The 25,872-nt window shown below is 39.7% G+C and overlaps 1 protein-coding gene across 1 annotated transcript in view; it reads left to right on the top strand.

Annotated features, from left to right (window-relative positions):
- DIAPH3 (diaphanous related formin 3) overlaps window positions 1-25,872 on the top strand; it is a 565,391-nt gene that overhangs the window by 145,587 nt on the left and 393,932 nt on the right. The window contains 2 exon segments of the mRNA XM_070799979.1: window positions 22,297-22,371; window positions 22,454-22,523. Coding sequence (XP_070656080.1) covers window positions 22,297-22,371; window positions 22,454-22,523 — 145 coding nt within the window.

Consider the following 25,872-nt stretch of genomic DNA (forward strand, 5'->3'; position numbering starts at 1 on the left):
TGCCCCTAGAGTACAGCAGAGGGTGTATTAATCTACCTGGGTGAGGTCCCACAGTACCAAGAGGCATACTGGGGAAGGATGTAGAGAATAGAAGTTAATGAAACAAAAGAGGTCATCAGTCCAGAAAAAATAAGGGACCCACAGTGAAACTTTTAGGTGGAAGCTGGTCAGACTCTATAGTCTGTGATGCCATCCAACCATCTCATCTGTCATCCCCTTCGCCTCCTGCCTTCAACCTTTCTCAGCATCAGGGTCTTTTCCAATGAGTTGACTCTTCATGTTAGGTGGCCAAAGTATTGGAGTTTCAGCCTTAGCATTTGTCCTTCCAATGAATGTTCAGGACTGATCTCCTTAAGGATTGACTGGTTTGATCTCCTTGCAGTCCAAGGGACTCTCAGGAGTCTTCTCCAACACCACAGTTCAAAAGCATCAGTTCTTCAGTGCTCAGACTTCTTTATGGTCCAACTCTCACATCTGAACATGACTACTGAAAAAACCATAGCTTTGACTGTACAGACCTTTCTTGGCAACGTGATGTCTCTCCTTTTTAATATGCTGTCTAGGTTTGTCATACCAATCTTCTAAGGAACAAGCATCTTTTAATTTCATGGCTGCAGTCACTGTCTGCAGTGATTTTGCAGCCCAAGAAAATAAAGTCTGTCACTATATCCATTTTTTCCCCATCTATTTGCCATGAAGTAATGGGACTGGATGCCATGATCTGCATGATCATGAGGATGCCATGATGTCCTCTTTCACCTTTATCAAGAAGCTCTTTAGTTCTTCTTCGCTTTCTGCCATTAGGGTGATATCATCTGCATATCTGAGATTGTTGATACTTCTCCTGACAATCTTGATTCCAGCTTATGATTCCTCTAGCCCAGCATTTTGCATGATGTACTCTGCATATAAGTTAAATAAGAAGCATAACAATATACAGCCTTGTCATACTCCTTTCCCAGTTTTGAACCAGTCCCTTGTCTGGGTCTAACTGTTGCTTCTTTGAGCCAATGGAGAAACTTAAATTAGCCAGAGTTCAAACAAGAAGGATGCTACTGGGAGGGATTGGGGGCAGAAGAATAAGGGGATGACAGAGGATGAGACAGCTGGATGGCATCACCGATGGCATCACTGACTCGATGCACATGAGTTTGGGTGAACTCCAGGAGTTGGTGATGGACAGGGAGGCCTGGCGTGCTGCAATTCATGGGGTCACAAAGAGTCGGACACGACTGAGCGACTGAACTAAACTGAACTGAACCAAGAAGGAAACTTGAATTGATCCTTGAAAGATGAGATCATTCCATTTGTTACAGAAGAGGCAATTCTGTAGAGGGGAGCCTTGTGAGTGAAGCTAGGAATGACCTTGATAGAATCAAGGGCAGATTATGAACTTAATAATTAAGTTTATGAATTGATCTGATGTAGTGGAGAAGTATTGAGCAGTAGTGGTGAGTATTTAGAATGGGAGCAAATAATGGAAGGTCTGAAATGTGGTAACAGTTTTTCTTTCCATGTATGTTGGCTGTCAAATTAGTTTGTACTTGAAATGAATAATTTAGTTAATGCTTTCCTAAAGAAAAATACGTTTGATACTAAGAAATTTACTTACTAACACTTAAACTATCTGATAGTTTTAAACTATTTCATTTTCTGCAGTCTGTTTCTTTTAATGGTTGACAAGTTTTGAATGGAGCGCATAGGGGTATGTGTGTATGTGTTCAGTCGCTCAGTCACGTGCAACTCTTTGTGACCCCCTGAGCTGTAGCCCACCAGTTACTCTGTCCATAGGATTTTCCAGGGAAGACTACTAGAGTGGGTTGCCATTTCCTACTCCAAGGGATCTTCCTGATCCAGAGATGGAAGTGTCTTTTATGTCTCCTGCATTAGTGGGTGGATTCTTTGCCACTGCACCACCTGGGAAGCTCACCCAATGGTATATATTATTTTAAATCCATAGTTCTCTTCCTGCAGTTTCATCTAAAGATAAAGAACTCATGTTTCTTGTATAAGGTGGTTCATTTTTTCATCATTGCAGTTAGTCTTCTTTTCTTTTAAGTTTATCTGTAATACTTTCTCTGAGCATTTTATCCCCTTTAATATATTGTAGCTAAAATAACTATGAGAATGGGTTATTCACTTTGTTTCTTCATTATCTCATCTAATATTAGAGGGGGGTGAATAGTTTTAAGTACATAATTTCTTTAAAAGTTAATTCCTAGAAAATATGCATATTAATTGTTTGTATTTTGAAGTTTGGTATGTTTTACAGTCAGAGCATTATTTAGTTCCTGAATTCCCTGTCTGCCTGTATAATATAGTGTAGATTTTGTGGATAGACTATTGAATGGGATGTGGGTGTGTTTGTTTTGCCCTGCTGGGCATGTTAATTGCCTTGTACTCTCCCCTAGAACTCTTCATCTTAAGTGTTAATATTTAGTCACCTTGCTAAGAGTGGGTGAGAATGAAAGCTTAAAATAAGCTATAATTATATTCAGCATTGGTGATATAGTGCTCTGACAGAGGAATATAAATTGGATCTGGATATTATACGTATTAAAACTGACCTTCTAAGTTTAAGATCTGAAATTTGTTTCTTTGTTACATGTGGCCAGTAATATATTTTTTCCTCTTTCAAGAACTCCTTATATTGATTTTTAGCAAAATAATTTTGTATTTCCCTAGGCATTAGTGGAAAATTATTATTTTTGGTAAGTAAAACATAGTGTCTTACAGCAAAAAGTATAAATTCTTGCCTGGAAAATAAACAGTACACGAAAGCAAAATGAAAGAGAAATGAACAGCATCACCTGTGTGCAAAGACACTGTAACTGCTGGGTGGAAGTGGGGGTGGATAAGGAAGCGCCCTTGTTTAGTGCTGTGGGGCTCATTTAAAAGTGTTGGTAAAGTAGGGAACCATAAACTGAACGATTCATGTATACCCTTAGTGGGGTTTTTTTTGATTCACAACATCAGCCTGCATTTTGCTCCTGGACATGAGGCGTGGAGCCCAGAGCTCTTCTTGCGGGGACACGGGCTGCCTGCCCGAGCCACAGCTGTGTCGTTGTCCTCGTGGCGGTGTTGTCTGTGGAGCAGAACTGTGAGGGCTCTGCAGAGCAACCTGAGTATACAGTCCTTACTCTTAAAGAAAACTTCTCTTTGATCTCTCCCAGTAAGTTTACACTTGTGTCTACACCTACTTCTATGGCACTTTTTAAATGTCATCTTTTAAAAAGTGTTTGCAAAGCATTAGACTTAGTTTTCATAGAAACAGCAACTCTTCCCAATGATTTGTTGTCTGTGTAATTTAGATTATATAATAAGAAGTGCAGCTTGCAAAAATGGGTTTGGAAACAAATCCAACTGATTCTTAGTGGGAGCAGAAGTGTGTGGATGTAGGGAGTGTTCATTTTGCCATGGATGTTAGCCTGTATTTCAGACATGAAGAGGAAGCCAGTAGGTAAGTAAGTGAGCTGATTGGGTAGGAGATAATTAACAATGTGTTTGTGTGGCTCTGCATACATGACTCATTTCCAAAATATGAACAAGAACATGTACTTTTGAAAAAAAAAAGTAGAAAATATCATATTACCATATGGTAAAATACCATATTACCATATCTACTTTTTAAACTTCACATATGTTAGCATATTTCCATAGCAAGTTTGTAGGCATAAAAGTTTCTTTGATTAAGGATTTTTTCCTAGCCCATGCCATGTTCAGTAGTTATCTTACCTGCTGCTTTAGCATCCTTTTTTTTATGTTTGTCCTAAAGCTTATTTTAATTGTTTTTCCTTCAAATTTCTGCCATCAAATCTTTGTCCCCTATTATGTTTATTTTGTCTACTCTTATCACCCTTTTTCTTTTTTAATTCTTCTGCAATCACTGTTTTACTGTTCAGAGTTATTTATAAACTGGTCTTGAATTGAGCCTTTTAATGGTTCTTTTCGGTTTTTATTTGAGCTCACTTGAGCAGTTGATCCCTGCCTCTTATCTATTTTCTCTTTCCACATGATTTGTATTTTTAAAAAATATTTTTTATTGAAGTATAGTTGCTTTACAATGTTGTGTTAGTTTCTGGTGTGTTCCTTAGGATTTATTAGGTCATCTTCACTGTCTTTTCTCAGGTGCCTTGGTTGAGAGTTTCTTTGTATTCTCACATGTTAACTGTAGATGCTTCAGACTTGTGTTTCTAAGAAGACAGAGTAGATACACTTTTACCTATTCCTCCCACTAGGCATAACTAAAAGAATAATACATTGTATGTGAAATAAATCCCTAGTGACATATAGGCTAGGAATCTTGGGACCCAAGAGATAACATGAAGGTGAGCTCTCTGGATTTTCTTTTGCCTCTTCTACCCCAACTTTGGACCTAAAGAAGTCAGCAAGCTAGAAACACCAGTAAGCACAGACAGAATTCCGATAAAAGGCTGCTGTTTACTCTTAAGCCAAAGGGCCATGAAAAGGCAGCCGGCAAGATAGAAAGCTATGATACTAACCGGTGCAGGCCTTCTGAGGACCACAGAGGACAACCCTTGCCTCACCCAGCCCTCCATCAGAGCCTGCTAGAGCCCTGGACTCAGAGCCCCAGGCCGCAGGAACGTGGAGCTCGTCTCTCCCCACTGTGGGGGCGCCATAGGACGTCACGGAGAGTCAGAACTCTCTCCACAGTCCAGTAGTCACAAGCTCGCTCTCCTCTCCACCTCCCATGTTGGTGCCGGTGGAAGTTCCGTGCAGAGCATGAAGAGGCAGTCCTGTCTCTCCCTGCCAGAGAGGTGCCACGGAGGGCAGGTGGGGAACCCACGCTCCCACCTGGTCAAGCACCTCTGCCCTGAGTGGAGGCCAGGCGCGGAGCCTGGGCTCAGTTCCCAGCCGGCAGAGTTGGTGTGCCGCCTCTCCGTCCTCTACTGGAGCAGTGTCACAGGGAGCCAGCCTGGAAACAAGAGGATTAAAGAGGTCAAAATCTCCTAGCTTGATACCCAAGTTTCTCAGATTCAGTATAAAATCGTCATCCCAAGAAGTAAGATATCAGACTGAATGAAAAAAGACAGTTTGTAGATACCAGCACTGAGGTGACATAAATACTGGAATTATCTGACAAGGATTTTTAAAGCAGCCATCATAAAACTATTCTAGTTAGCAATTATACACATGCTGAAACAAACGAAAAAAATGAAAAGTCTCAGCAAAGAAATAGAAACTTTATTCTTCTTTGAAGATCCAAATGGAAACTGTGTAAGTGAAAAATACAGTGATTGAAATTAAAGAAAAAATAGTTTACTGGAGGGGGCTCAATAGCAAAATTTAGGGATGAGGGGAAAGAATTGGTGAACTGCAGTGTAGAATACATAAAATTAAAAATTACCTAATCTGAATAATAAAGAGAAAAATAAATAAATAGATGAAAAGAACAGAGTCGTAGGGGCCTATGGTACTATTATCAAAGGTCTAAATTTTCTGTCTTCAGAGTCCTGGAAGGATTTGAGAAAGAGAGCAGGATAAAAAAAATTGCTTGAAGAAACGGTGACTGTATACTCCTCAAATTTGGCAAAAGACATCAACTTAAAGATTAAAGAAATTGAATGAGCCAGAAGTGGGATAAACCCAAAGAAATTCACACTAAGACACGTCATAGTGAAACTTCTGAAAACTAAGGGCAGAGAAAAAAGTCTTGAAAGCAGCAAGAAATTACACTTTAGTTATGGGAAAAAACAATTTCCATGACTTTGGATTTCTCATTAAACTGTGAAGGCCAAAAACAAGTGGTGAAAGTTTTGTGTGAAGAAAGGAAATAACAATCAGCTGAGAATCGTACATGCTGTGAAAATATCCTTCAGGAGTGAAGGAAAATCAGGACGTACTCAAAGGGGAGAAAACCAAGAGGATCTTCAGCCAGCAAACTAACCTAAGAAAATGAGCAAGTATGTTTTCTACATGGAAAGGAAAAACCAGAAGAAGGAGCCTTGGGATATTAGGTAGAAGAAAAGAAAACTGTAAGTAGAGGTAACAGTCAATACAATATACTTTCCTTCTCTTGATGTTTATAAACTTGATGGTAGAAGCCAAATTTATAACACTGTCTGATGCCATTCTAAATTTGTGAGGAAGAAATACTTAAAAAACAATGATTCTATAATGGGAAGAGTAAAGGGAGGAAACTGCAGACTGGGTGGCTTAAACAACACATTTATTTTCTCACAGTTCTGGGGGCTAGCAGCCAACAGGGTTGGTTTCTCCTGAGGCCCCTTTCCTTGACCTGTGGATGCCTGCTGTCTTACCGTGTCTGTACTTGGCCCTTCCTCTGCATCCTTGGTGTCTCCTCCTCTTAGAAGGACACTAGTCATACTGGATTAGGGCCCTCCCCTTATGACCTTGTTTAATTACTCCTTAAAAGAGTATCTCCAAATGGAATCACATTGTGGTTTTGGGCTTCAGCATATGAGTTTTGAGGGACACTTTTCCATCTGTGGTGGTCTTCCCTGGTGGCTCAGATAAAGCGTCTGCCTGCAATGCAGGAAACCTGGGCTCAAACCCTGGGTCAGGAAGATCCCCTGGAGAAGGAAATGGCAACCCACTCCAGTACTCTTGCCTGGAGAATCCCATGGAGGGTGGAGCCTGGTAGATTACAGTCCATGGGGTCGCAAAGAGTCGGACACAACTGAGGGACTTCACTTTCACTTTTCCATCCGTAACAGTAGGGAAGATTTCTATAATTCATTCAGACTTGTGAAGTGATGACACCAAGAAAAAATGTGATTACATTATGACGTAACATCTAGAGCAGTCACTTCAAAGGGCAATACAAAGAGATATACATAAAAACACAGTAGGTAAATCAAAATGGAATGTGAAACACATGCAAATAAACTGTGGGAAAGCAGGAAAAGGAAGATAAAGTGAACAAACAAAAGCCAAGAAATGGTAGAATGAAGCACTAACACATCAACAATTATATTATGTGTAAATGGTTATATGCTAATTAAAGGAGATTTGCAGAGTTGATTAAAAATATCACTAGTTATATATTTTCTATCAGAAATTTACTTCAAATATATTTATATAGGCAAATGGAAAGTAAAAAATATTATACATATATATATATAAATATTAATAAAAAAGCACTTGTGGCTATTTTAATATAATTTAGACCTCAGAGTAAAGAAATAAAAGAGATTGATTGTATATAATGAGTCATACCACCAAAAGCGCAATCCTAAACATGTATGTGTCAAATCACAGATGTGTAAAACACAAGAAGCAAGAAGAAAAAGGAAGAACTGAAAGGAAAAATGGATAAATCCACAATTAGATTTGGAGACTTCACAATTCAGTTAACAATTGATACAACACATGAACAGAAAACCACTGAGGGTATATAAGAAACTCAACACCACCATCAAGCAAAAGTATATATTTATAGGAGACTCCATCCAGTGGTAGCAGAATTCCTTCTTATTATCACTGAACATATACCAAGACAGACCATGTCTTGGGCTAGAGAGCAAACAAACCTCATCACATTTAAAAAAAAGGGAAATCATATCAAATGTGTTTTCTCACCAAAATGGTCTCAAATTAGAAAGATAACACGAAGCTCTCTGAACATCTGGAAAGTAAACAACAATAGCAAGTAATACACTTCCACATAGTTCTTGGGTCAAAGAAGATGTCTTAAAGGAAATTAAAAATATATACCAAACTGAATGAAAATGAGAATTGTTGTTGTTTGATCACTAAGTTGTGTCCGACTCTTTGTGACCCCATGGACTGTAGCATGCCAGGCTCCTCTGTCCTTCACTATCTCCCAGAGTTTGCTCCAATTTGTGTCTATTCAGTCAGTGATGCCATCTAGCCATCTCATCCTCTGCTACCCCTTTCTCCTTTTGCATTCAGTCCAGCATCAGGGTCTTTTCCAGTGAGTTGGCTGTTGGCATCAGGTGGCCAAAATATTGGAACTTCAGCTTCAGCAGGAGTCCTTCCAATGAATATTCAGGGTTGATTTCCTTTAGGATGGACTGGTTTGATCTTGTAGTCCAGGGGACTCTCAAGGATCTTCTCCAGCATTATAATTTGAAATCATCGGATTCTTTATTACTTTAGCCTTCTTTATGATCCAATTCTCATATCTGTACATGACTTCTGGAAAAACCATAGCTTTGACTAAACAGACCTTTGTCAGCAAGGTGATGTCTCTGCTTTTTAATACACTGTCTACATTTATCATGTGGGCTTTAAAGGTGCCTCAGTGGTAAAGAATCTGCCTGCCAGTGCAGGAGATGCAGGAGACATGAATTTGATCTCTGGGTTGGAAAGATCCCCTGGAGAGGGAAATAGTAACCCACTGTAGTATTCTTGCCTAGAAAACCCCGTGGACTAGAGCCTGATGGGCTACGGTCCATTGTGTCACGGAGTCAGACATGACTGACCAACTGAGTATACTTAGAGCTAGGTTTGTTATGTCTTTCCTTCTGAGGAGCAAGCATCTTTTAAATTTTGCATCCTCAGTGGTTCTGGAGCCCAAGAAAATAAAATCTGACACTGCTTCCAATTTTCCCCCTTCTATTTGCCAGGAAGTGATGGGGGCAGTTGCCATAATCTTAGTTTTTTGAATATTGAGTTTTAAACCAGCTTTTTCATTCTCTTCTTTTACCTTCATCAAGAGGCTCCTTAGTTCCTCTTCACTTTCTGCCATTAGAGTGGTGTTATCTGCATACATGGAACAACAGACTGGTTCCAAATACGAAAAGGAGTACGTCAAGGCTGTATATTGTCACCCTGTTTATTTAACTTATATGCAGAGTACATCATGAGAAATGCTGGACTGGAAGAAACACAAGCTGGAATCAAGATTGCTGGGAGAAATATCAATAACCTCAGATATGCAGATGACACCACCCTTATGGCAGAAAGTGAAGAGGAACTCAAAAGCCTCTTGATGAAAGTGAAAGAGGAGAGTGAAAAAATTGGCTTAAAGCTCAACATTCAGAAAACTAAGATCATGGCATCCGGTCCCACCACTTCATGGGAAATAGATGGGGAAGCAGTGGAAACAGTGTCAGACTTTTATTTTTCTGGGCTCCAAAATCACTACAGATGGTGACTGCAGCCATGAAATTAAAAGACGCTTACTCCTTGGAAGGAAAGTTATGACCAACCTAGATAGCATATTCAAAAGCAGAGACATTACTTTGCCAACAAAGGTTCGTCTAGTCAAGGCTATGGTTTTTCCTGTGGTCGTGTATGGATGTGAGAGTTGGACTGTGAAGAAGGCTGAGCACTGAAGAATTGACGCTTTTGAACTGTGGTGTTGGAGAAGACTCTTGAGAGTCCCTTGGACTGCAAGGAGATCTAACCAGTCCATTCTGAAGGAGATCAGCCCTGGGATTTCTTTGGAAGGAATGATGCTAAAGCTGAAACTCCAGTACTTTGGCCACCTCATGTGAAGAGTTGACTCATTGGAAAAGACTCTGATGCTGGGAGGGATTGGGGGCAGGAGGAGAAGGGGACGACAGAGGATGAGATGGCTGGATGGCATCACTGACTCGATGGATGTGGGTCTGAGTGAACTCAGAGTTGGTGATGGACAGGGAGGCGTGGCGTGCTGCGATTCATGGGGTCGCAAAGAGTCGGACATGACTGAGCGACTGATCTGATCTGCATACAACATGAAAATGCAACATTAAAAATTTTGTGGGACACATCTAAAGTAGTACTGAGACAGAAATTTATAGCACTGAACACATACATTAGAAACAAGGAGAAGCCTCAAATCAGTAATTTTAGGTAACACCTTAAGAATCAAAAAAAACCCCAACAAAATGAAAATTCCCTGGTGGTGCACCGGGTAGGAATCTGCTGAGAGTGCGAATTTAATTCCTAGTTGGGGAACTAAAATCCCATAAACTTTGCCGCAAGGCCAAATAAATAAATAAATAAAGGAGCACATAAGCTCAAAGTAAGCAAAAGGAGGGAAATAATAAATAGTAGAAATCAATTAAATTGAAAACAGAAAAACAATAGAGTAAGTCAGTGAAAGAAGGAGCTAGTTTTTTGGAGAGATTGATAAAATTGACAAGCCTTTATTAATGTTAATGAGGGAAGAAAGAGAAGACAAATTACTAATACCAGCAGTGAAGCAGAGTATCACTACAGGCCGTACATCAAGAAGGTAATAGGGGAATGCTACAAACAACTGTAAACACACAAATTTGACTAGTTAAGATGAAAAAGACTGATTCTTTGAAAAGCATGAAGTACTACAGCATACCCAAGATGAGACAGAAAATCTGAATAGACCTCTATTAAGGAAACTGAATTACTAATTTAAAATTCCTTGAAAGAGCAAGTACAGATGATTTCGCTGGAGAATTCTACCAAACATTTGAAGAAAATAGTATTATTTCTACAGTCTCTTGCAGAAAATACAAAAGCAGGAAACAGTTTGCAATTTGTTTTATAAAGTTTGCACAGATAGCAAAAAGAAAAAGACAATAAGACAAAACAAAAAGAAACCCCCTACTTTTACACAGCAGTGTCCATCATGAATAGAGACACACAAATCCTTTTTGTAATATACTATATAAAGTTAGAGAAAAAGAGTCACATGATCATGTCAATCAATGCTGACAAAGCATTTGACAAAACCCAACACCTATTTCATGATAAAAACTCTCAGTAAAATAAGAACAGGTGTTATGGATTGGATTGTGTTTCCCAGAAAGATGTGTTTAAATTCTAATTGGCGCCTTAGAATGTGACTTTATTGCAGATGTAGTCTTTTATTGGCTTCCCTGGTAATCAGCTAAGACAGTAAAGAATCCGCCTGCAGTGTAGGAGATGTGGGTTTGATCCCTGAGTTGGGAGCATCTCCTGGAGAAGGGAATGGCCACCACCCCAGCGTTCGTTCCTGTGAAATCCCATGGACAGAGGAGCCTGGTGGGTGTCCATGGGGTCACAAAGAGTTAGACACGACTGAGCGACTAGCACTTCTACTTTTTAATCCCATATAAGTGGTGTCCTTATAAGAAAACAAGAGACACAGAGAGCACACAATGTGATGACAGGATGGGCCTAGATTAACAGTTACACCAGAAGCTAAGAGGAGGCAGGGAGAATTCTTGCCATAGCCTCAGAGGGAGTCTGATTCTGCTCTGACAGTTTAATTTTGAGCGTCCATCCTCCAGAACTATGAGCATAATTTGTTATTTTAAGTCACCCACTGTGTGACACTTTGTTATAGCAATCGTAGGAAACTAGTGCATAGGGGTACTTTAACTTGATAACATGAGTCTACAAAAAAGGCTTAGAGCTATCAATACTGTCGTATTTAATGGTGAAAAACTGAATGATTTTCCCTGTGATTTGGTGCAAATTAGGGACATTCCCTCTTACACTCTTAATCAACTAGAAGTTCTAGCTAGAGCAGTGAGGCCACAAATGAAATAGAATACATATGAATCAGAAAAGAAGAAATAAAATTGTCCATTTTGGAGATGACATAATTATTTACACAAAGTTCAAGAACTAATTTGAACTGAGTTCAGCAAGATTACAGGATTCAAGATAAAAACCAGTGTGTTTTGCAAGAGGAAAGTTTTATAGCTCTGCTGTACAGCTGTGGGCGTGCAGTTGACAGTAGAGTACTAGGCACCTAAACATTCTGAGAGTTGTTGTTCAGTCACTCAGTTGTGTCCAACTCTGTTCAACCCCATGGACTTCAGCATGCCAGGCTTCCCTGTCCTTCACCATCTCCTGAAGTTTGCTCAACTTATGTCCATTGAGTCAGTGATGCCATCAAACTATCTCATCCTCCATCGCCCCCTTCTCGTCCTGCCTTCAGTCTTTCCCCAAATCAGGGATCTTTTCCAATGAGTTGGCTCTTCTCGTCAGGTGACCAAAGTATTGGAGCTTCAGCTTCAGCATCTGCCCTTCCAATGAATATCCAGGACTGATTTCCTTTACGATTGACTGCTTTGATCTCCTTGCAGTCCAAGGGACTCTGAACGGTCTTCTCCAACACGACAGTTCAAAAGGATCAATCTTCGGTGCTTAGCTTCTTTTATGGTTCAACTCTCCGATCCATATGTGACTACTGGAAAGACCGTCACTGTGACTATGTGGAACTTTGTAAGCAAAGTAATGCGTCTGCTTTTTAATACAATCTCTAGGTATGTCATAGCTTTTCTTCCAAGGACAAATTTTTTTTTAATTTCATGACTGCAGTTACCATACGCAGTGATTTTGGAGCCCAAGAAAAGAAAGTCTTTCACTGTTTCCCCATCTATTTGCCATAAAGTGAAAGGAGATCAGCCCTGGGTGTTCTTTGGAAGGAATGATGCTAAAGCTGAAACTCCAGTACTTTGGCTATCTCATGCAAAGAGTTGACTCATTGGAAAAGACTCTGATGCTGGGAGGGATTGGGGGCAGGAGGAGAAGGGCATGACAGAGGATGAGATGGCTGGATGGCATCACCGACTCAATGGACGTGAGTTTGAGTGAACTTCGGGAGATGGTGATGGACAGGGAGGCCTGGCATGCTGCGATTCATGGGGTTGCAAAGAGTCGGACATGACTGAGCGACTGAACTAAACTGAACTGAACTGATGGCATAAGATAGATGCTTTGATCTTATTTTTTGAAAGTTGAGTTTTAAGCCAGCTTTTTCACCTCTTAGATCTTCATCAAGAGGCTCTTTAGTTTTTCTTCACTTTCTGCCATAAGGCTATTGTCATCTGCCTATCTCAGGTTATTGATATTTCTCCCGGCAGTCTTGATTCCAGCTTGTCCTTCATCCAGCCCAGCGTTTGGCATGATGTATTCTCCATCTAAGTTAAATAAGCAGGGTGACAATATCCAGCCTTGATGTACTCCTTTCCCAGCTTTGAACCAGTCCATTGTTCCATGTCTGGTTCTAACTGTTGCTTCTTGACCTGTATACAGTTTTCTCAGGAGGCAGGCAAGGTAGTCTGGTATTCTATTCTAAGAATTTCCCACAGTTTATTGTGAGCCACAAAGTCAGAGGCTTTAGCATAGTTAATGAAGCAGAAGAAGATGTTTTTCTGGAATTCTCTTGCTTTTTCTGTGATCCAAAGGATGTTGGCAATTTGATCACTGGTCCCTCTGCCTTTCCTAAATCCAGCTTGTACGACCCAGATAATCATGATGGTGTGATCATTCACCTAGAGCCACACATCCTGGAATTGGAAGTCAAGTGGGCCTTAGAAAGCATCACTACAAACAAAGCTAGTGGAGGTGATGGAATTCCAGTTGAGCTATTTCAATCCTGAAAGTTGATGCTGTGAAAGTGCTGCACTCAATGTGCCAGCAAATTTGGAAAACTCAGCAGTGGCCACAGGACTGGAAAAGGTCAGTTTTCATTCCAATCCCAAAGAAAGGCAATGCCAAAGAATACTCAAACTACCACACAATTGCATTCATCTCACACGCTAGTAAAATAACGCTCAAAATTCTCCAAGCCAGGCTTCAGCAACATGTGAACCGTGAAATTCCTGATGTTCAAGATGGTTTTAGAAAAGGCAGAGGAACCAGAGATCAAATTGCCCACATCTGCTGGATCATCAAAAAAGCAAGAGAGTTCCAGAAAAACATCTATTTTTGCTTTCTTGACTATGCCAAAGCCTTTGACTGTGTGGATCACAACAAACTGTGGAAAATTCTGAAAGAGATGGGAATACCAGACCACCTGCCTCTTGAGAAATTTGTATGCAGGTCAGGAAGCAACAGTTAGAACTGGACATGGAACAACAGACTGGTTCCAAATAGGAAAAGGAGTACGTCAAGGCTGTATATTATCACCCTGCTTATTTAACTTCTATGCAGAGTACATCATGAGAAACGCTGGACTGGAAGAAGCACAAGCTGGAATAAAGATTGCCGGGAGAAATATCAGTAACCTTAGATATGCAGATGACACCGCCCTTATGGCAGAAAGTGAAGAGGAACTAAAGAGCCTCTTGATGAAAGTGAAAGAGGAGAGTGAAAAAGTTGGCTTAAAGCTCAACATTCAGAAACTAAGATCATGGCATCCGGTCCCACCACTTCATGGGAAATAGATGGGGAAACAGTGGAAACAGTGTCAGACTTTATTTTGGGGGGGCTCCAAAATCATTGCAGATGGTGACTGCAGCCATGAAATTAAAAGGCGCTTACTCCTTGGAAGGAAAGTTATGACCAACCTAGATAGTATATTGAAAAGCAGAGACATTACTTTGCCAACAAAGGTCTGTCTAGTCAAGGCTACGGTTTTTCCTGTGGTCATGTATGGATGTGAGAGTTGGACTGTGAAGAAGGCTGAGTGCTGAAGAATTGATGCTTTTGAACTGTGATGTTGGAGAAGACTCTTGAGAGTCCCTTGAACTGCAAGGAGATCCAACCAGTCCATTCGGAAGGAGATCAGTCCTGGGTGTTCATTGGAAGCACTGATGCTAAAGCTGAAACTCCAGTACTTTGGACACCTCATGGGAAGAGCTGACTCATTGGAAAAGACTCTGATGCTGGGAGGGATTGGGGGCAGGAGGAGAAGGGGACAAGAGAGGATGAGATGGCTGGATGGCATTGCCGACTCGATGGACATGAGTGAACTCCAGCAGTTGGTGATGGACAGGGAGGCCTGGAGTGCTGCAGTTCATGGGGTTGCAAAGAGTCGGACACGACTGAGTGAGAGAACTGAACTGAACATCTGAAAGTTCTTGGTTCACGCACTGTTAAAGCCTACTGAACGATTTGAGCATTTCCTTGCTAGCATGTGAAATGAGTGCAGTTTTGCGGTAGTTTGAACATTCTTTTGCATTACCCTTGTTTGAAATTGGAATGAAAACTGACTTTTCCAGTCCTGTGGCCACTTTTGAGTTGTCCAAGTTTGCTGGCATATTGAATGCAGCACTTTAACAGCATCATCTTCTAGGATTTTAAGTAGCTGAGCTGGAATTCCATCTCTACCACTAGCTTTGTTCGTAGTGATGCTTCCTAAGGCCCACTTGACTTCACATTCCAGGATGTCTGGCTTTAGGTGAATGATCACACCATCGTGGTTATCTGGGTCATGAAGATCTTTTTGGTGCAGTTCTTCTATATATTCTTTATGCCTCTTCTTAATATTTTCTGCTTGTGTTAGGTCCATACTGTTTCTGTCCTTTATTGATCCCATCTTTGCATGAAATGTTCCCTTGGTATCTCTGATTTTCTTGAAGAGATTTCTCGTCTTTCCCATTCTTTTGTTTTCCTCTACTTCTTTGCGTTGATCACTGAGGAAGGCTTTCTTATATCTCCTTGGTATTCTTTGGCACTCTGCATTCAGATGGGCATATCTTGCCCTTTCTCCTTTGCTTTTTCTTTCTCTTCTTTTCACAGGTATTTGTAAGGCCTCCTCAGACAGCTATTTTGCTTTTTTGCATTTCTTTTTCTTGGGGATGGTCCTGATCACTGCCTCCTGTACATGTCACGAACCTCTATCCATAGTTCATCAGGCACTCTGGCTGTCAGATCTAATCCCTTGGATCGGTCACTTCCACTATATAATTGTAAGTGATTTGAGTTAGGTCATTCCTGAATGGTCTAGTTGTTTTCCTTACTTTCTTCAATTTAAGTCTGACTCTGCCACAGTCAGCTCCCTGTCATGTATTTGCTGACTGTATAGAGCTTCCTCAGAGGGTATATTTTTATTTTCCGTTTTTTTTTTTTCACCTGAACAAAGTGATACATTGTATTTCTGTACGCTAGGAATTACTTTTGGAAAACGACACTTTTTCACTCCTCCAAAAAAACTCTATTGTAAATTTAACAAATTATCTATAGGATTTATATGCTGAAAACTACAAAATTATGATGAAGGAAATCAGAGAAGGTCTAAATAAATGAAGAGATATCCTGTGTTCAAGAATGAGAAGACCCAGCCCTGTTTGCTTGATTTTTTGGGTTATTAGCAGAATTCAGTTCCCACAGTCCTGGGACTGGCATCCGGGTTTCCTTGCTTGCTGTCAGTTTATACTTGTCTCAACCTTTTAGATTCCCCGGGCATTCCTTGGGGCTCATAGCCCCTTCCTCCATCTTTACAGCCTCTGACGGCACGTTGTGTCCATCTCAAGCTGTGAATCTCTTTTCCGTATCATCTCTCTAACCCAGCTGGGGAAGGGTCTCAGCTTTAGTGAATTATGTAATTATATTTGGCTCTTCTGGATAATCTAGTTTCTCTATTTTAAAGTCATATGATAGTAGTCATAACTCTGTAATTAATTTCCCATTTCTCGTGCAAGGTAATGCCTTCCTAGCTTCTGCTGTTAGGACGTGACCGTCTTAGTGGGACGGGAGTGGGGTTGCTCTGCCTGGCACATGTGCACCCAGTGGTGGCTGCCTCCCCTGCCGTGGCCTGTCAGTGCCCGTGGCATTGTTCAGTCATTCCTTCATTTGCGTGGTCAGCACCAAAATCAGGTGATGTGTAAGTCTCTTACATAAAGTAGTGTTTGCATATAATCTATATGTGTTCTCATGTATACCTTAAATCATCTCTAGATTGCTTATAATACACAATACAATGTAAATTAGGCTAGGCAAATTGGTGTTAATACAACAGAAAGGCTATGTAAATAGTTGCTGGTATGTGGCAAGTTCATCCTTTGCCTTTTGGAACTTTTTGGAATTTTTGTTTTTTCAAATGTTCTCATTCTGCAGTTTGTTGAACTGGTGGATATGAAGTGCTGACTGTGCATAGGTTTTACACAAGGTCCTTGTTATGTGTTTATTACAAGGTCCTGATCCAGCTACTTGTGCTTGGCATAGGCCTTACCTTTCGTATTTAATGGTTTTGCACGTGTTCCCTCTGGCTTAGCGACTTCTATTTCTTTCTGCCACTGATCTGTTAAGACTCAAGGCAGACATCAGCCTGTTTGGCCCCTGGAGGGGTCGATGCTGCTGCACCTTCAGTTCCTTTGTTGCCATGATTATAGTGCTATTTACATTATGGAAATAATTTTGCTTGACATTTCTTTTAACTGATAGTCTGTGCATTTTCTTTAAGGGCAGAGAATGTGTTTTTTCAGCTTTGTATTTCTCATTCATCTGGTCCCATCACTTCATGGCAAATAGATGGGGAAACAGTGGAAAGAGTGGCTGACTTTAGTTTTTTGGGCTCCAAAATAACTGCAGATGGTGATTGCATCCATAAAATTAAAAGACGCTTACTCTTTGGAAGGAACCTAGACAGCATATTAAAAAGCAAGAGACGTTATTTTGTCAACAAGGGTCTGTCTAGTCAAGGCTATGGTTTTTACAGTGGTCACGTATAGATGTGAGAGTTGGACTGTGAAGAAAGCTAAACACCGAAGAATTGATGCTTTTGAACTGTGGTGTTGGAGAAGATTCTTGAGAGTCCCTTGGACTGCAAGGAGATCCAAGGAGAGATCAGTCCTGGGTGTTCATTGGCAGGACTGATGTTGAAGCTGAAACTCTGGCTACCTGATGCGAAGAGCTGACTCATTTGAAAAGACCCTGATGGTAGGAAAGATTGAGGGCAGGAGGAGAAGGGGACAACAGCGGACGAGATGGTTGGAAGGCATCACCGACTCAATGGACATGGGTTTGGGTGGACTCCGGGAGTTGGTGATGGACAGGGAGGCCTGTTCTGGAGTCCATGGGGTCGCAAAGAGTCGGGCAGGACTGAGCGACTGAACTGAACTGAACTGAGTGCAGTATGAAGCACACAGTGAACCCCTACTAACGGCTGACTGACTTGATTAATGAACGGTTGTTTTAGTAGTGGTGAAATGTCAACCTTCGAGCAGCAGTCAAGTCCTAAAGTGTGATGTAGGACAGGGACTCAGGTTCATCATCCTTGGTTCAGGATGGACAAGAACTAGTTCTGGGATCACGATCGATGTTTCTGTTTCGAAGGCTGAGACAGGCTCGGTGATGCTGCATGGAGCATGTCATCACTTGGTGCCTTTTGCTACATGTATAAAGTTCCGGGCAGGAGCCTGGGCATTGGCAGACCTAGATGCTGTTTCAAGCGACCTTAGCTTCTCTTAAGGTGACCTGTTACCTATACAGTTGACCCTTGAACAGGATGGATTTGAACCACATGAGTCCACTTCTAAGTGGATTTTTTTCGGTTGTGAATACTATTATACTGCACAATCTGAGCTTGCTTAAATCTGCAGATATGGAGGAACCCCAGATATGGATATGGAGAGCTGACTATAGTCATACACTGATTTTTGACCAAGTGGGGGGTCAGTGACCTTAAGCTGTGTTGTTCAAGGATCAGCGTGGGAGGTTCTTCAGCTTCGTTCTAAAACCATTTGAGTCTGTGCCAGACTTAGTCTGTGCCAGGTGATTTAAACACAAATAAGCAATGGTCCGTATCTGGTAGGTTTATTCCACCTCTGACAATCTGTGATGCGTTTGTCTTTTTCTTCTTTAGAGCACACTTGGGAAGAGAGGTAATAACTTTTGTCTATAGGAAACAGATAGTGCTTTTCTTTGGCCAGGAAGTAAATTTGAGACCCAATTACCATTTTTGCTTTTTGAGGTGACTGTATTTGTTTCATAAAGCCAAAAATACACCAGAAACCACTTTGCACTTTTGATGTCATCCTGTGTCTGGAAGAAGTAACAGTTTTCAAAGCCTAAGCTTCTTTGAACATTTAAAGGTGGTTTGAACATTTAATCCAAGACCAGCTGCCCCTCTCCCTCCTCTTTTTTTTTTTTCCTTTCTTCTTCTGTTAGTATTTCACCTCTTTTTTTTCTTCTGCATTGAGACCCTTCTAGGAAGTGCTAAATGGTAATACACTTAGAATCTTGAAGCAATTAAAAGAGAAGAGTTTGGTATTTCCTGTCATATAATTTTAAGAGGTAGCTTTTGTGTTAAATTAGTACTTAGCATGTTACTTTTTGCTGTTTTAAAGCAATTTTTTTTCCATTACAAATGTCATACTAATCTCTGTCATTTCTATTCATGAATAAAAAACAGTTGCACAGAGCTTCTTCATTCATGAGTGCAAATTTTAGTTAAACCCGTGGTGCCCTATGACGCTGTGCTGACAGGCACAGAATACATAGCACAGATTTTGTTTCCTGAAGATTCATTGTCTATAGATCAGTTGATCATTTTTTTTTCCAGGTTGCTTCTTACATTGATGATGAGAAATTTTTCACTTCTGTAGAAAGCTATGGATTTTAATAAACCTCTGTCAGGACTGCAAACCTACCTACTCAATATCACTTTTTTATCTTGAACATCTTTTCCAGGAAAGATAGGAGATGATATTTGCCCCTACTCTTAAAAATAACTGCTGAAAATTGTAGGGCTGAGGGCAAAGCTTTTGGGACAATGAGTTTGTGAGTGATAACTTCTTAATACAATATGTTGGTCTTGCAAATTTTTAAGAAAAACAAGAAACCTTTTTATGCATTTATTTTGTTTTAAACCATTACATATTCAGTAATTGCATTCACCAGCTTTCATTTTATGTTTAAATATTAGTGCTTCTTTTGTTATCAAGCATCTTAGCTTCCTCTTCCTGCATCCTGTCTGACTTGCCCTGTTTTTGGTATGTTTTACAAAATGTAAAGTGTAGTCTGGCTTTCAGAAGGCTGTTGCCAGCCTCTCTGATTTTATTGTTGTTGATAAATCAATTCCCACCATGAGTTAAAGGCTTATCGTGTAAAGTAACAGGGTATAGTGCTTCTTTACATTCAGCTTTTATAGAGAATTAGTTCATGCGTAATACTTTGGCCACCTGATGCGAGGAACCGACTCATTTGAAAAGACCCTGATGGTGGGAAAGATGGAAGGTGGGAAGAGAAGGGGATGACAGAGGATGAGAAGGTTGGATGGCATCACCGATGCAATGGGCATGAGTTTGAGTAAACTCCAGGAGTTGGTGATGGACAGGGAAGCCTGGTGTGCTGCAGTCCATGGGGTTGCAAAGAGCTGGACACGACTGAGTGACTGAACTGAACTGAATATGCATGACTGGGTGTGATTTTTACTGTAATGACTCATATTCTGCTTTGTAGAAAACAGTTATTTAGTTTGTCCAGAAATAGTTGATTTGAGAACTTCTGTGGATCCCAGTATTCTATTATTAGTTGTTATATTAGTAATGATAAATTTTTGAAATAGCTCTGTTCTATTAATATTATTTATTAGTCAGACTTGATTTACCTGGATTGATATGCTTCCTAAATTTTATAGTGGGCTCCAACATGAACATACTATGTGCATGCGTGTGTGTGTGCTAAGTTGCTTCAGTTGTGTCCGACTCTGTGTGACCTTACGGACTGTAGCCCGCCAGGCTTCTCTGTCCATGGGATTCTCTAGGCAAGCATACTGAAGTGGGTTGCCATACCCTCCTCCAGAGGATCTTCTCGACTCAGGGATCAAGCCCGTATCTCTTAAATCTCCTGCATTGGCAGCTGGGTTCTTTACCACTGGCAGCACCTGGGAATTATGTGCAATAGTATCTTCTTTTTCCATTAGTATAATTTTAAAGTATCTGTATATTTTGTTATAAGGCAGTTTTAGGAGTAGCAAGTTTATTTTCCATAACGATTGAAAGTGATATAAGTATGAATGATCTTTATATTAGCTTTAGAATATTTTTTATGGGTATACTTTTGAAAACAGAGATTGTTGAAATTCACTAACTTTTACTGTGAAGTACTAAGACAGGAGGGCCTGATGAGCAGAGTCTGTCCACATATCTTAGTGCCAGCTCTCAAAAAACCCTCTAATTACTTCTTGTGTGTTTGATTTCAAGCTTCCCTGCTGCAAGTGAAATTAGAATAAGTACAGAATAGGATGTCATCAAGGAGTTAAGTGGGATGTTATAGGTGTTTTCATGAAACGTGAAAGTAGATTTGAAATGACTACAGGTAATTTGTTAAGTGCATTCTTGAATTATTCTTATGGATAAGAGATGAGTAAAATGGTTTGAGAAGAGTCTGTCAATCTAAATGGCAGATTCTTTTTTGGGTGGTGGTTAAAATCAAGCTGGTTTTAGAAAAGGCAGAGGAACCAGAGATCAAATTGCCAATATCCGATGGATCATCGAAAAAGCAAGAGAGTTCCAGAAAAACATCTATTTCTGCATTATTGACCATGCTAAAGCCTTTGACTGTGTGGATCACAACAAACTGTGGAAAATTCTGAAAGATATGGGAATACCAGACTACCTTACCTGCCTTTCCCCCACTTTTTATAAGATAAATTGTTACCATTATTTTATTTATTGTGCTAGGTTTTTCAGATCACTGCTGATTCTCCTAGGGTAGTTTTACTATAATAGGTGTGAGCTGTTGTCTGTTGGCAGAGTTATCCTAATTACTTACATGTTGTTCTTTAGTTGCTAAGGGAAGGTGAAAGTGAAGTCGCTCATTCGTGTCTGACTCTTTGCAACCCCATGGACCATAGGCTCCTCTGTCTGAGGGATTTTCTAGACAAGAATACTGTAGTAGGTGGCCGTTTCATTCTCCAGGGAATCCTCCTGACCCAGGGATCGAACCCATACCTCCTTCATTGCCAAGTGGATTCTTTACCACTGAGCCACCAGTGGAAATCCCAGTTACATACATACTCTGATTATATTAATGGGTTTACAGAATGGAGGTGGTTGTGTCAAGATGGAAATACTCATTTAAAAATAATAATGAAGCTTTTTTGAAAAATACAGATGAAGTTTGAAATTTTAAGAAATTGTTAACATGTATAAGGATGTATTTTAGTGATTCGGAAAATTCTCATAGAACATGCTTTTTACAGTATTTTGACTACATTTTTCAGTAATCTTTTTCTTTATGTAGACCAGAGTCCTGTCTCTTCAAATGTTGCTACCTTGCCCAGTGTCTGCTCTTCGGAACAGTCTAGACTGGGGCTTGCCCAGTGGTGAGCTGGTGAATGTTTAACCGCCAGCTCTCTGGGTGAGGTGGTGCTCTGACCAGCAGCGTCAGCTGCTTCTGTCGTGTCAGTACTTCCAACATGGCAGGTTTTAACTGCTCATGTGATGTCAGTGGACATGGGGTAGGGGCGCTCTGGGCATGCGAAGCTCTCACAAAGCTGAGTGCAAGCTGGGGTCCGCATCCCATTGGCTGTCCCATCATTGCTGCTGCTTTCACAACTAAGATTGTGAATCATGAATCCCTTTATATTATAGTGTTATTCTTTTGTTGTAGTTATGACTAGATTATCACAAGTGCAGAATATTTGTGAGTATATGTCATTATCATGATAAAACTCGAATACTGACTTAATATAAGACTGTCGGTTTTTCTGTTTTTCAGTTGGGTGGAAAGCTTTGGACATGAGGGGCTTGGATTATTACTGGACATCTTGGAAAAGCTGATTAGTGGCAAAATGTAAGTATTGCTAATCATTATTTCCAGTTAAGCTACATTTGCATGTCCATGGATGATTCCAACACTGATATCTTTCATGCAGACAAGAAACAATTGTGAAGAAGAATCAGCACAAAGTCATACAGTGTCTGAAGGCCTTGATGAATACCCAGGTATGCACATAGGTAGCTGTATTGTTCTTTATTAGTTCTTACAGAAATTTTTATGAAGTGGAGTTATGTAATACAGAATTTGCACCAAAGTAATGTATTGCTTTGGTAAGCTCTTCAGTTTATAATGGAAAAATATTGAATTGTGTTGTTCTGGTTTTGTGTCAAATGAACTGTGTATCAACAGGAGATACTTGGGGATAAATAGACCCTCTTCTGCTGTTTCATTCTTTGTACACAGATTAATTCTCTTTTCCTCCTGTCCTTCCTCCCTACCTCAGTACCTCCCTGTCTGTCTGCGTTTTGGCTCCTCTTTCTTCTTCCCTTCCTTCCTTTTTAATTTTCAAAAGTATAGCATGAATCAGCTTGGAAGTCATACATGATTATTAAATATGATCTTCAGTAATACTTATTACCAAAGAATTAAGTTGGAAAAACTTAGTTTTTATAATCTAGGAATTTAAATCTTTAATGAAATTAATGTGAACAGATATGAACAGATCCCAGAGGTGGAGCAATGATACTTAATGCAAGTGCAGCTAATGCTTAAACAATGCATGTTTGAACTTCACTGATCCACGTACTTGAGGATTTTTTAAATAAATACATATTTGTACTGTAAAAGTATTTTGTCTTCCTTATGGTTTTTTTCAATAACATTTGCTTTTCTCTACCTTATTTTAAAAATATAGTATATAATGCATTTGACATATAAAATATATTAATCAACTGTTTTTGTTATTGGTAAGGAGTCAAGAGTAGGCTAAGTAAGTAAGTTTTTGGGGAATCAAGTATTATACTCAGATTTTTGACTGCCTGAGGAGTTGGTGCCCGTAGTGCCTGTGATGTGCAAGAGTAAGCTGTAATATTGAAACCAAATATAATATGGCTAATCTGCAGTTTGAATATTTAAGGAGCATACATTAGAAGAGAGAAATGGTTTTGCCCTGTACTGAAGTTCGGTTTCTCTAACAGTGTTTCTTTTCTTTCATACTGTTAACTGCAGAAGTTAGCTCTGTTCCAGGATGTGTCTCTAGCTCTAACATATAAATGTATCTACCTCCTGATCGTGTGCAAAAATGATAAGTGTTTTCGTTCATTAGACAGTGGGAGAGGAAATTTTACCTATGGTAGATGATGTGTGTTTTATGGCAAAACTGTATAGTTCTGATAATTTTTAAAAATTCATTTTAAAAATAAATCCTTAGAGAACTTCATACTTAAGTACTTGTTAAATTATTAACATTTACTTTTCTATTGATTAAATGCAGCAAAAAGTTACATTTTCTAATTATTTTTCTTACTGGACTATTTATGAATTTTTCATCATTTTCTGAAGCCTAAATTTCTGTTTTTAGCCAATGAAATATTTTTAACCTCCATGCTTTCTCTAATCAGATATAATTTCAGGGAAAATTTCTGTTATAGAAATCACAACCCCATTCTATGTTGAACTGATTGTTCTGTGACAGTTTGATTTTAGATATATTATGTAACTTAGTGAATAAAGGAATCAGACTGTTAATAAGGGGTTTCCCAACTGAGCCTGTAATGCTTGCTGTGGCGGCAGTTGGGGTGGGGGGTGGGACCGCCTAAAGTAGGAATATGAATTGGGAATATCAGTGGTGAAAGCTGAGTAAAAAAAACTCAGGAATGTTTTTTAAAAACCAAAGGAGTATTTGAATCATAATTTGAATTTGAGAAGAATGTCATGGTTAAAGTGAGGGGTTATATAGGAGGTAATATTCTTACTTGGTTTGAGATCAAATTGGAAAGAGAGTGAACTTTATGTGTTTATATTCTAATTAATATAATGTGATTTAATTGTTATAGTAGTGGATCATTTTGTTTCTAGTTTATGTATATGGAGTTTATATATAGTTTATGTATATACATTAAATATATTATCATTTGCATTTATTGCTACCACTCATGCTGATACAAATAAAAAATTACTAAAAAACTTTACTGGTACTTGGAATTAGTATTTTAATGTCTGAATTGTAAAGTTAATTGTATGTGGGATTTTTTGGTTAATTTTTTTTCCCGTACCTACTGTCAAATCTGTATAAAAGTTAATTGAATGATGAAAAATATAGTCTTTAAGAGAAAAAACAAGTATGATACCTATTATGAGCAAATCTAATAGCATTGCATGCAATAGAATACTAAATAGAAGTTTATAGTAGTTTTTAACTAGAAGAAAATTTTGATTATTTATGAGAAAATAAAAACCAAGATAGCTTTTGGTGTGTTTCTTATGGCACTCAGCTAGCTCGCCTTGTTCCTGAAGCCAGTTTCTTCCTCTTTGCTGCTGGGATTAACTCACTGTGGATAGTTATTCAGCACTAGTGTTTGTGTGTTAGGCATGCTACACAGGATTTAGGGGATTCACCTTCCCCCATCGAACACAACTTCAGTGGCCCGAAATTCCATCTCTTAAGTAATAATAGGCCTCAAGTAGAATGCAAATGGAACCTGGCACTGGTTCTCAGTTTAGAACGCGTGTGTTTTCCTATAATCTGAAGTGGATTCTTGACATTAAGTGGAGAGACATTCTCAGACCTTCCGCAATTTGCCATCATCTCTCTAACCTTATAGTAGCCTTTATTTAATGCACTTTGAATGCCAGTGCTGGTAAGTTGACTGTTTCTCTCACAGTCCGTGGGTTTTGTTTTATTATTATTATTTTTTTAAATAATCGAATGAGAAAAATTCTATAGAAGTATGAAGCAGTTCAGTCTTTAGCTCTAGATACTCATTTGTGGTAATCTGGCCTCCTTCCAGTCTCAAAACAAGCACCGTCCAATATTCTATTGGCAAAGTCAAGAGAATATTGCCTGTGAAGAAGCTTTGAGTTCACAGGACGCTGGTGGGAACCAGGAGATCAGGGAATGCTCCCATTCTGATGCGGGAAGGGCAGGTGCTGGCCCAGGCCAGCCCAGTGTGTGGGAAGGGCAGGGAAGTGCTAGCCTCAGGTTATTAGGACAGAGCCAGCCTTTTGGTACTTGGTAATCAGTGGCTGATTGACTTTTTGAATTGGGTCTCAGTGATAATTTACAAACCTCTGACAATTCCCTGGAATGATTGTCAAGGCATGTTATAGTCTCTGGCTCTATGCCTGCTTTTCTTTGTTTCCAGGTATGAAACAGCTTCGGATATCACAAAAGTGAGCATTTCTTGGCTGCTTCTTTGTAAACATTTCCTTGTGGCCAACAGGATAGAGAAGTCACTTCAGAAATCATACCCTGGGGCCCTTGGCCCTTCTGTTTGTACTTCCTTCTTTTTACCTGTGTTCCTTAGACAGTGGTTTGAAGTGAGTGCAATATTTCACTACAATGTGAAGCTTCTT

This window comes from Bos indicus, chromosome 12 (assembly GCF_029378745.1).
Source record: "Bos indicus isolate NIAB-ARS_2022 breed Sahiwal x Tharparkar chromosome 12, NIAB-ARS_B.indTharparkar_mat_pri_1.0, whole genome shotgun sequence".
Taxonomy (NCBI): Eukaryota; Metazoa; Chordata; class Mammalia; order Artiodactyla; family Bovidae; genus Bos; species Bos indicus.